The 12,346-nt window shown below is 43.1% G+C and overlaps 2 protein-coding genes across 5 annotated transcripts in view; one reads left to right on the forward strand and one right to left on the reverse strand.

Moving 5' to 3' along the window:
* The window catches only part of LOC143136317 (NACHT, LRR and PYD domains-containing protein 3-like), a 286,890-nt gene that overhangs the window by 215,942 nt on the left and 58,602 nt on the right, over positions 1–12,346 (reverse strand). The gene's annotated exons all lie outside the window — the stretch shown is intronic.
* LOC143136386 (NACHT, LRR and PYD domains-containing protein 3-like) overlaps positions 1–12,346 on the forward strand; it is a 37,753-nt gene that overhangs the window by 5,711 nt on the left and 19,696 nt on the right. For 2 of the 4 annotated variants that reach the window (XM_076297097.1, XM_076297113.1), the window contains exons 1-3: positions 2,221–2,387; positions 2,930–3,046; positions 4,927–6,681. In XM_076297097.1, coding sequence (XP_076153212.1) covers positions 2,982–3,046; positions 4,927–6,681 — 1,820 coding nt within the window. In that variant the 5' untranslated portion in view covers positions 2,221–2,387; positions 2,930–2,981. Of the gene's footprint in view, positions 1–1,927; positions 2,045–2,219; positions 2,388–2,929; positions 3,047–4,926; positions 6,682–12,346 lie in introns of those variants that run through there. The other 2 variants (XM_076297087.1, XM_076297105.1) reach the window with 2 other exon arrangements.

Genomic DNA, 12,346 nt, shown 5'->3' on the forward strand with positions numbered 1-12,346 from the left:
TAGATTATTCTTTTCTTTTTCTACCGGATAACAAGCATCTTTGAACTGACCACATTTCAGCGCTCTCTAGGTCTTGACTTGATATGACTTGAGTCCTAGCATTAGGTCTTGTCATGCTGTGTGCAAAAGTAGATCAATATAGAATGACAACATGAGCACTTTAGACTATTATTTGCCAAGCTATGCTCATGCATTTTGTAAAATGCCCTATGAAAACTCCCCATAGGACTTTGGGTTATCCAAAATGCATACTGGCAATCAAATGCTTACTGCATATGAACCCCTTATAAGCATAATCTTGGCCTCAAATGAAAGGTAATACTCTGAAGTTTCATGCTTGCATTTGGATTGTAGGCTACTTCAGGTTCTGATATGACTACACTAAATATGGAATAATTACAAAAAATACAAATCTTTACAATTTCTATTTCAATTCGGTGTGTATAAGATGGGCTATTCTGCACAACTAATATTGGATCAACTGGTAACCGACCTGGGGCTGGTGTATGCTAGCTGGTGATGCTAGTTGCGCGTGTAAATCCTCACACCCCTAACCTTAAGAACGGCTCTAACCGCTGAGTTGGAAGCTTGGACTTTTAGCTCAGTGGTTAGAGCGCTCGACTCCCATGCCGGTGTGTGTTGAGGTGGCGGGTTCGAGGGCCGTGAGCGGTGGACGAAACAACCTCATTTTACACTGGGACATCTGAAGGCATATTAATAAGTTGTAGAATTATTACACGGGGGGGGGGGGGATTGTCGACGGGGAATGTCACTCTTGCCTGTCCTCAAAACTTGAGAGCCCTGGGCCTACAATGGTCAACTGTCCGAGTGATGACAGATGGACTCCCACATAGGTGCTGGCTACAATGGCGTACAGCGAACAGCAGAACAGCAGCTGTTTTGGATGGGGGGGGGGGGGGGGTAAAACAAAGGAAAACAGGAAAAAGCCATTTGACTCTGCCCATATTTGAACGTGTTTATTATTGGTTGGTTTGGACTATAATGTGGAGAGAGTATATCATTCAGGCAGCACGTATGCCACCCATTGTTCAGATGGAAGGAAGGAAGTTAGGTAATGTGGCCACTTGAACTTGAAGAAACATTACTGCATATTGTGCACAACTGAATTAGATTGGTTATGCATGTAGGCTAGTCTATACCCTTCTGTAGTCTTACTTATTGCACTTGAACTTGAAGAAACACCACTGCATATTGTGCACAGCTGAATAAGATTGTTTATGCATGTACTGTCGATACCCTTCTGTAGTTTAGTTATTGCATACAGCATAAAAGCTACAACTCCCATCAACATTAGCGGTTTCATGTTACCTTGCCTCACATTTCTCACTTGCTGTTTTAGTTTGTATTATTAGGCAGTATGGAGTCAGATAGGCTCAGGTCACCATGGGCATATTTAGTTTGTATTATTAGATAGTATGGAGTCAGATAGGCTCAGGTCACCATGGGCATATTTAGTTTGTATTATTAGATAGTATGGAGTCAGATAGGCTCAGGTCACCATGGGCATATTTAGTTTGTATTATTAGATGGTATGGAGTCAGGTCACCATGGGCATATTTTAATTTGGCACAGATTGATTCATAAATAAATTACATGACATTTTGCAAGATACTTCATATATGCAAATATGACAATTTATGATGCTATTCTAAAAAATATAGATAATTAGAATGGACTGAAAATAAAGTGATAGTGACTGCAGGCTGTAGCAGTTAATGTTACAATATGTACCTTTTTAAGAACAGAACTGTGCCCACATTTTTGTCTGTGCTCCTACATTTTTTAACTTAGGCCCACAAGCGCTCCTGGAAAAAAAGTTAGCCCTCATACAGTAAATATATACATATGTATGATAACACTCCCTCTCTCTATGTGTGTGTGTGTGTGTGTGTGTTGTTAAATACAGCTCCACCAAGCAAAAGAGATCACCATCTCCTGTACCGAGCTGTGTGTCCATGAAGAGTGACCAGTCCATGGATCAATCACCCTTGATTGGAGGAGGAGGTGTTCCTGCTGGTCAGAGGTGACATCAGTACAGACATTTGGAGTTTTTGAACACCTAAGAGTTTAATAGTGTATCAAAAGTGCTTTCCTCTTCTTTTATGCTATTGGAACCAAGGAGGTAGTGAATGTTGCAGTACCACCATGTTGCCAGTAAGTGGCAGTATAAGACACATTTCTGATTATTGTGTGTGTGTGTGTGTGTGTGTGTGTGTGTGTGTGTGTGTGTGTGTGTGTGTGTGTGAGTGTGTGTGTGTGAAATACAGTTCCATTAAGAGGACGAGATCACTGTCTCCTGTACTGAGTGACCAGTCCATTGATCAACCACCCTACATTGATGGAGGAGGTGTTCCTGCTGGTCAGAGGTGAGTATCAGTATCTGAGATTTCCACAGAAAATACAGTCATCAACACAGACATTTGGACAAGAGTGTAATAGTGTATCAAAGGTGCTTTCCTCTTCTTTAATGCTATTGGAACCAATGAGGTAGTGAATGTTGTAGTACCATCATATTGCCAGTAAGTGGCAGTAGACACACTTCTGATTATCAGTTTTCAACCAGCAGTGTTTGAAAACGTTTGAACAGTAGTGTAATATATGATATAAATATATGTATGATCTCAGGGCTCAAGAGTGTGCCCATTTCCCTTATATGTGAGAAAAACTATTGTGATTGCAAAAAAATATTTATGCGCACTGGTGCGAATGATTTCTTTGAATGGGGAAAGCGAACACCCACCGATAGTGAACGCCCACCGATAGATGATGTACATGATGACATGATAAATGCAGAGACCAAATTTCCCTCACAGGATCAAAAGAGCATACTATACTATACTATACTATACTATACTATACTATACTATACTATACTATACTATAACTAATGAAATGTGTGTTGCTGTAGTCCAGAGCAGAAGAAGAAGACGTCCCACTCCCCTACACCCAGCTGTGTGTCCATGAAGAGTGATGGATCTAAGGATTGGCCAATCATCTTTAAAGAGGGAGACTCTTCTACCAGACAGTAAGATAATGGCTCTGATCTATACGCTGTGTGTGTGTGTGTGTGCAGGGGCGATTCTAGACCTAGAGCTTTGCTGGGGCACAGGCCCCCAACTCCCAATACATAAAAAAAAAATAATAATAACTGTGCGCGCAATATGAATAAATGGCTAGCCTGATTTGGACCATCACATATCTCCCCTAGGTCACAGACATCCTCCTCCATACTCTGAATAGTTTTACGCCTAGCCCCGATCATGTCCTCATCCGTTTCTTGCCTGTCTCTCCTCCTCCTCCTCCTCCTGCCTGGTATTGGACTGCCCAGCCTGTGCTTTCTCCCCTCTCTTCTCCCTCTCTTCGACCTTCTCCTCCTCCTCCAGCACTCTCTCCCTCAATTGTTGTAGCAGCCACTATCCAGCAACATCCAAACACATAGGCATAAGTAGGCCTATACTCACATGCATTAATTTAATAGGCTTTCCTACTAACACAAGGGAAGCTTATTTTTAGTCAAAAGTGAGATATACTTCCCTCCCAGGCAAGGGTCCTATATACATCCTGGCAATACTGCAGTTCTTTGTAGCTTAAATAGCCTACTAAAGCCTTCATACTGACTTTTGGTGATAATTTGCAAATGTAGCCTATAATAATCTACACAGATGGCTATTCTGATTCTGTGTATATTATTATAGGCTACATTTGCAAATGCAGCAAACTTATTTAAGTTTGCCATTAAACCATTGATCAAATCACAGCACTGGCTATTACCAGCATAAATGTTAATGTTACCGTTAATGTGGGCAAAATTATCATACCTCCCTCATCCTCCTCACTGTTCCTCTCCCTCTGTTCAGGAAGAATTTCTGATGTCCATCTCTGAATAGTCAGAAGGCTGTGTTTAGTTTTACAGTAGGACAGCTTCACAAACAGTATAGGCTACTTTTACAGGAGTCTCTACAGTATACGTATAAATCCTTATTAATTGTCCGCATGTGTGCATGCAGCCTACGCATGGTGTGAGTGTGTGTGTGAGGGAGAGAGCACAAGCTGGTAAACTGCTGCTAAATTTAGGCTACAATGACGCTAAGCATTGAAAAACAGATGCTAGTTATGTTATGTTACCCTAACACTCTCTAACAGCGATCAACTTGTAATTTTTTCTGTCAAACAAGTTGTGAATTTGTTGTAACATTAAACAGGGGACGACTTACTCTATGCTCAAAGTGATTCCACAATCCACAGTGTATATGTGTGCAGTACAACGAAACACTCGGAAGAATCATGTGAACGATTTTCATTGGTTGTTGCGTTCAATCTTAGCCAGCTATAGAGGTGCTATTTCCTGATTGGCTATTATGGCCCCTTTCTTTATTCCTTGTTTTTTTTTTATTATTGGCTGGTAAGTGACAGACTCGAGCCATGATTAAAGCAGGCACGGAGATGCGCTCATGAATGCCGTTTCCAGCTAGAGCCGCGCTAGAATTTTACTGGGGCACTGGAGACTTTTACTAAGGCACGTGCCCCAGTGAATAAGGTCTAGTGACGCCCCTGTGTGTGTGTGTGTGTGTGTGTGTGTGTGTGTGTGTGTGTGTGTGTGATGATGATGAACTCGCATCAGGGAAGAGCATTCAGGGGAGATATGAAGCACTTCAGCAGTAATCACATGAGCACATTCAGGGGAGATATGAAGCAAGTCACTTCAGCAGTAATCACATGAGGACATTCAGGGGAGATATGAAGCAAGTCTCTTCAGCAGTAATCACATGAGGACATTCAGGGTGGGTGGGGGGGGGGGGGAGGCGTGGGTCGACAATCACACTGGCTCATCAAAGAATATGCATGTGTGTTTTTGAATAGTTGTTGATTTAGTCTTTAATTATTTGTTTTGGTTTTCACACACAGATATCAGCAGAACCACAAATCCCACCAGCAGAAGAAGTTTCAGTGTCTGATTGAGGGAATCCCACAGCAGGGAGACACCAGACTCCTCCATGAGATCTACACAGACCTCTACATCACAGAGGGGGGAAGAGGAAAGGTCAATGATGAACATGAGGTCAGACAGATAGAGATGGCATCCTGGAGAGAAGCAGCACGAGGCAGACCAATCAGATGCAGTGACATTTTTAAACCCTTATCTGGACAAGTCAAACCCATCAGAACTGTGCTGACAAAGGGAGTGGCTGGCATTGGAAAAACAGTCTCTGCGCAGAAGTTCATTCTGGACTGGGCTGAAGGAACAGCCAATCAGGATGTCCACTTCATATTTTCTCTTCCTTTCCGGGAGCTGAACCTGATGAAGAAGAATACACTTAGTCTGGTGGATCTTATTCCGTACTTTTTCCCAGAAATCAAAGATCCCAGAGTCTTCTCCAGTTCAGAGCACAGAGTCATGTTCATCTTTGATGGTCTGGATGAGTGTCGACTTCCTCTTGATTTCCGCTCCAACCCAAAGTGTTGTGATGCGACAAAGCCAGCCTCAGTTGACGTGCTGCTGACAAACCTCATCAATGGGGATCTGCTTCCTTCTGCTCTCCTCTGGATCACCACCCGACCAGCAGCAGCCAATCAGATCCCTCCTGAGTGTGTGGACCAGGTGACAGAAATAAGGGGATTCAACGACCCACAGAAAGATGAGTACTTCAGGAAGAGAATCAGTGATGAGAACCTGGCCAGCAGAACCATCACACACCTGAAGTCATCCAGGAGCCTCTACATCATGTGCCACATTCCAGTCTTCTGCTGGATTTCAGCCACTGTTCTAGAGAAAACATGTTTTGAAATGCCAAGGACTCTGACTCAAATGTACACACACTTCCTGGTCATTCAGACAGGCATAACAAATGTCAAGTACACAAAGGAGACAGATGAAGAGGTGATTTTCAAACTGGGGAAACTGGCTTTCCAACAGCTGGAGAAAGACAATCTGATCTTCTATGAGGAAGACCTGAGAGAGTGTGGCATTGACGTCACAGAAGCATCAGTGTACTCAGGAGTGTGTACTCAGATCTTCAGAGAGGAGTCTGGGCTGTACCAGGGGAAGGTGTTCAGCTTTGTGCATCTGAGCATCCAGGAGTTTCTTGCAGCTCTCTATGTGTTCCTCTACTTCAGCAACAGACAGAGAAACATGCCTGATCAACAGCAAACATCTCAGCTCTCTGCTCTGTTCAGAGCTGCAACATTTCATGACCTACACAAGACTGCAGTAGATCTGGCCTTACAGAGTAAGAATGGACACCTGGACCTTTTCCTCCGCTTCCTTCTGGGCCTCTCACTGGAGTCCAATCAGAATCTCTTAAAGCACCTACTGCCACAGAGCAGTAGCCAATCAGACAGCTCAGAGCAAACAGTCCAGTATGTCAAACAGAAGATCAGAGATCAGAGTAGCTCAGACAGAAGGATCAACCTGTTCTACTGTCTGAATGAGCTGAATCACCATGCTGTAGTGGAACACAAAATGAGCTCAGTAGATCTGCATGTAGAGATGCTCTTACCAGGACAGTGGGAGACTAAGACATTTAAGTTTAAGATGTCAGAGGAACAACTGGCTGTGTTTGACCTGCAGAAGTACATAAAGACACCAGAGGAAGATCAGACTGAACTCCTCAGTCCAGATGAAGTTCTTCAGAAGGTGCTGCCAGCAGTCACATCAGCTCTGTAAGTAATACTATCTGAGTGTCTGTGTTTGTACAGTATGTGTGTGTGTGTCTGTGTGTGTGTGTGTGTAACGACCTGGCTCCAAGTTGTGACAAAAACAGAGGAGGACACACATTTTAGCTTAAGAATGTATTAACTAATGTAACAAAAGTAATTAGGGCTGTCAAAATAACTGATTAATTTCGATTAATTAATTTGAGAAAAAAATAACTGATTAAAAAAATTAGTGCAGATTAATCGATTCCGTATGACCTTTGACCCAGAGCCGTTCTAGTCAGTAAAAATTAGACTGTAAAATGAAGGAGAGAGAAGAAAACGTGCTGCCTGAATCATTGATTGGAACATGTACTTTTAAAAAATGGCCTGATGGTGTTGATAAAAATAAAGTGTTGAAAATAAAGTCCTCTGCAATGTCTGCAGCAAGGAATTTGCATATCACATGAGTTCATCAACTCTATAGTCGCACATCAATGCAAAGAAATAAGTGTTTACATTGAGGGGAGTGTTAATTTATTTTTATTGTCTCCCCTAGGTTATATCTGTGGCCTGAAATGCCTTGTATGTGAAAAAATAACTTCTTCCCGAAGCACTGTGGAATTTTTTTCCTCAGCATATTAGGTCATATCATAGATTATTATGGCCATTATTTGAACAGTGAAAATAATAATAAAAGAGTTTTTGAACTTTAATGTCACTAATGCTGATTATTCAATGATTCATTTGAATTTAAATATTTAAAATACTTTCACAGCAAAAATTATATATGCTATTAATTTAGATTAATTAATCACAGAGTATGTAATTAATTAGATTATTTTTTTTAATCGATTGACAGCCCTAAAAGTAATACAAAAGCATAAGTTTAAGGCAAACATGTAGGTGTGAATGCTCAGTAGTCAGTGTGTACAGGGCTTAAAATTCATTTTTCAAAATGGGGGGGGGGGGATTTCCCCCTTCAATGCTTCACATAGGGGGGGTTAATACCGTTTGGGGGGGGGTGGGGGCATACATTGTACAAACCGAAATCGCATTTTCCTTATTACAGGCATCAATGAGAGAACAACACTTAACATACGTCTTTACTTAGATGGTTTTGGTTTTGATAGGAGTAAGTGTTTATGACAGCACGTCATATGATAATGTGTGGTCGCTGTTTTGCTATGAAGCTAGCCTGGCTAATGTCAGACCTCATCTCATTGAGATGGGGTCTGGGAACTACATGTTCGAATGCCCAGAGCCGTTTATTGGGCACTACGAATGTCTATCAAATGTGTCTGTACGTAGCTCATAACCGCTTCGGTGTGTCGTCATTGTCTTGCTGTCCCCCCTCCGTTCTGTGATTGGTTCCTTTGTTAAGGTGAAAACGAAGTCCATGGAATCCAGGCTGCCTAGCAGTGTGAATAAAATCGCACGCAAGGTAGCATGGGAAAACCCAGGCTACTATGAAGCATCTTTCACGTAATGAAAGCACACTCTAGAAAGTGAAAGTAGGCCTACTATAGCTCATAGACAGTGGTAGCTGTCTGTGCACATCCACAATCGATTACGTTCCATAACGTTCAAATGGAGAACACATCCATGTTCCCTAACGTTCCTCAAATGGAGAACACATCCATGTTCCCTAACGTTCCTCAAATGGAGAACACATCCATGTTCCCTAACGTTCCTCAAATGGAGAACACATCCATGTTCCCTTGCATCTCATGGCCACTCTATATAATCCTTCTGTGTTTGCAAAATTCCTGACAGGTCCTGATCGCTAAACTTTTGTTTTTCTTTCCTGTCGGTTTGCAGTTAATGTTGAAGCATCTAGTATAATTTGACTTTTTGTTTCCTGTGTAGCCAGGTGTGTTTGAACCTGCCGCTATTCTGAAAGTAATTAGTGTCTACACTGACCCGGTTGGGTCTTGCACCTAGTGAATCAGCACAAATAGATATCGATAAAGAAGGACGTGTAGACACTAAATACATTCAGAATAGCGGCAGGTTCAAACACACCTGGCTCCACAGGAAACAAAAAGTCAAATTTGGAAAAAGCAGAGTATTCCCAAGGCTTGGCGGAGGGCTGGGGGAATATTTATTCCCAAAGAAAAGGACGCAGTGGAGATTAATCAATTTAGGCCAATTCATCTACTGAATGTTGAAGGGAAGGTTTTCTTCAGTGTGGTGGCACGGAGACTGACAAATTACCTTGAAAGGAATAAACTAATTGATACCACGGTGCAAAAAGCTGGAATTCCTGGCTTCTCCGGGTGCTTAGAGCATACCAGCATGATTTGGCACCAAATTCAATTAGCAAAGCGTGAGAAGAGAGACCTGCACGTTGTGTTCTTGGATTTGGCTAATGCTTTTGGGTCTGTGCCGCATAGTCTGTTGTGGGAGGCCTTTGATTATTTCAGAATCCCAGGTAGCATTAAAAGCCTAGTAAAAGCATACTTTCTGGATATTCAATTATGTTTTACTACAGCTGATTACACCACAGGGTGGCAACAACTTGAGATAGGAATCATGGCCGGATGTACCATCTCCCCACTTGCTTTTACAATGGCAATGGAGGTCATCATCAGGGCCTCAAAATGGGTAGTGGGTGGGGAGAAGTTGCAGGGAGGGCCACGCCTCCCCCCGATTAGGGCTTTCATGAACGACATGACAACCTTGATGTCAACCGTTCCATGCACCTACAGGTTGCTGGATAAGTTAAATAGTAATCTGCAATGGGCCAGAATGAAGGTGAAGCCAAGTAAGTCTAGGGGTCTCTCAATTGTTAAAGGGAAGGTAATAGATAAAAAGTTTGCTATAAATAAGGAGGTGATTCCCACAGTTCTGGAGAAGCCAGTGAAGAGTCTGGGAAGGTGGTATGATGCAAGCCTTAGTGATAAATCACAGGTTGAAGACTTGAGACAGGTCACTAGGCAAGGTATTGCAAAAATTGACAAGTCAGGGCTGCCAGGTAAGCTCAAGCTGTGGTGTTTGCAGTTTGGTTTGTTGCCTCGGCTAATGTGGCCATTGACAGTTTATGAAGTTCCTCTGTCAAAGGTAGAGAGGTTGGAAAAATTGATCAACTCCTTTGTCAGAAAATGGCTCGGAGTCCCACGCTGCTTAAGCAGTGTAGCCTTGTATGGGAAGGGTATTGTAGAGTTGCCAATATCTAGTCTGACAGAGGAATTTAAGTGTGCTATGGCTAGATTGGAAATGACTCTTACTCAGTCCAAGGACCCAGTGGTGAGGAAAGTTGCACCCACAGTTAATGTAGGGAGGAAGTGGAACCCAGAGTTAAGCAAGCTCAATTAGCATTGAAGCATAGGGATATAATGGGCCGTGTGCAGCACGGGCGGGGGGGGGGTCTAGGGGTGGGTGTAAGTAAACCCTTGTGGAGTAAGGCTTCTGCAGGAGAAAAGAGGAAAATGGTAGTGGAGGAAATGCATAGACAGGAGGAGGCTGTAAGATGTACTAAGGCAGTGTCGCAGGCAAAACAAGGGCAGTGGGTGAACTGGGAAGGGGTGGGGATGGAAAAAAGACTGATTAAATGGAAAGATCTATGGGGCATGGAAGCTGGTAAGATTAGATTTATGTTAGGTGCTACATATGATGTGCTCCCATCTCCCAAGAATTTAAGTCAATGGTTTGGTGATAACCATTAACAAATGCATACTTTGCTCATGTGTGGGCAGTCTCCACCATATCCTATCAGGGTGCAAGGTAAGTCTCACCCAGGGGCGGTATACGTGGCGTCATAACCAGGTATTGAAATGTGTGGCAGCGGCAATAGAGGATAAAAGGAGAGAAGTCAATTCATTAGCAGCTAGTAAAGGGGTAAGGCAAATTAACTTTGTACGTCAGGGGGATAAACCTTGTTCCGCGAAGGCCAGGTGTAAAACCGGCCAGTTGAAAAATGGGGCGGGCTGGGAAATGAAGGTTGATCTTGGCCAGCAGATGGCGGTACCTCCACATATAGTGAGTACAAAGCTACGTCCCGACGTAATTCTATGGTCGGATTCAGAGAAGATAGTTTACTTCATTGAACTCACTGTTCCTTGGGAAGACAGAGTGGAAGTGGCCAATGAGCTGAAGAGAGCTAAATATACTGAAATAGCAGAGGAGGCAGCTAAGCGAGGTTGGAGTGCACGATTAAGGCCTATTGAAATCGGTGCACGTGGGTTTGTGGCCAGATCTGCTATTGGCTTGCTGTCTGAATTGGGGATTTGTGGTCGAAGTCTAAGGCAGGTGGTTAGTAAGAACGGGCAAGCGAATGGTTGTGGGTAAGGAGAAATTACCCTTCCTGGGGCGCAAGCTAAGGTAAGCTAACTGGCTCATTTGTTTTGTGTTTGTGATGGACTGTGCCTAGGTTGATGGTACTTGGCTAAGGATTTTTATGGTTTATGGTTCAGTCCGCATCAACGGGACGGACCAACCTAGCCAACTTAGACCATGCCTAGGTTGGTTAAGGGTATTTGGATGTTTGTTGTGGTAATATGGTGGCAGCATGGGGCGTAAGCTAACTGGCTAATTTGTTTTGTGTTTGTGATGGGGCCTAAGCTAACTGGCTAATTTGTTTTGTGTTTGTGATGGGCTGTGCCTAGGTTGATGGTTGGTTGGCCAAGGTTTTTATGGCTATGGTTCAGTCCACATCAACGGGACGGACCAACCTAGCCAACCTTGACCATGCCTGGGCTGGTTAAGAGTATTTTGGGTATTGGATATTTCAATGTGGTAATATGGTGGCAGCATGGAGGGGAGTGTCTCCAGGACGCTGGTTTCACTGTTAAGCCTTCATGAGGTGTCGTGGACCTAACTTAACGAAACATCGGTGAATGAGGGTGCCCACTTGATAACCCCAATGACATGCCGCATACTATATACTGCTGTTGGATGGGCCATTTGCATTGTGTTTGTGACCATTTGTTGGCGGATTTGTGGGTAGTGTGCTTTTTAAAGTTAAACTTGAGCAGGGGCTTCTGAATGTGTTTTTACCTTGGATTTTGGCACAAGGGATTTTAACATCTAATCCTGTGTATTAATGTAACAGAATAGCGGCAGGTTCAAACACACCTGGCTCCACAGGAAACAAACAAGCTCACCGAGAGCCTTTCGTGCAACTAGTCCAAATACAGGGAAATATAAAGGGCTTGGTTGATGGACACACAATCCACATTAGCTGTATTTGTACAGTGTGTGTGTGTGTGTGTGTGTGTGTGTGTAGTTGTGTGTTTGTGTGTGTCACATGGGTTCTGTGACAAAATGATGACTCAGCCAAGATTTGCAACTCCAGTGCAAGGAAGGTGTTTTATTTACAGTCCAAGTTTCTCCAAAAGTGAGCAAGTGACCAAAAAAAATAAACGAAACAAAAATAAAGTTGAAGTTTCCAAAATGTACAAAATATTGTAGGCCTATGAACTAAGGAAAGAAAAAACAAATGTATCTAAAGAAGAAAAGAAAAACTTGGCAGTCTGAAGAGCAAAACTGCACAGCCCAGCACCACAAACCAGACCGCAATGACAATGGGCAGCGAGAGCTACCTCTTTCTGACAATGACAATGGGCAGCGAGAGCTACCTCTTTCTGACAATGACAATGGGCAGCGAGAGCTACCTCTTTCTGAGGTCTTAAATACCACTAGCCCCTCCCCTACAATTAACCCCAAACAGCTGTACACATACCAAACCCCA

Source organism: Alosa pseudoharengus, unplaced genomic scaffold, assembly GCF_046254945.1.
Source record: "Alosa pseudoharengus isolate Yale_2024_CS ecotype anadromous, Long Island Sound unplaced genomic scaffold, YU_APseudo_1.1 YU_APseudo_1.1_scf_1, whole genome shotgun sequence".
In the NCBI taxonomy this organism is placed as follows: Eukaryota; Metazoa; Chordata; class Actinopteri; order Clupeiformes; family Clupeidae; genus Alosa; species Alosa pseudoharengus.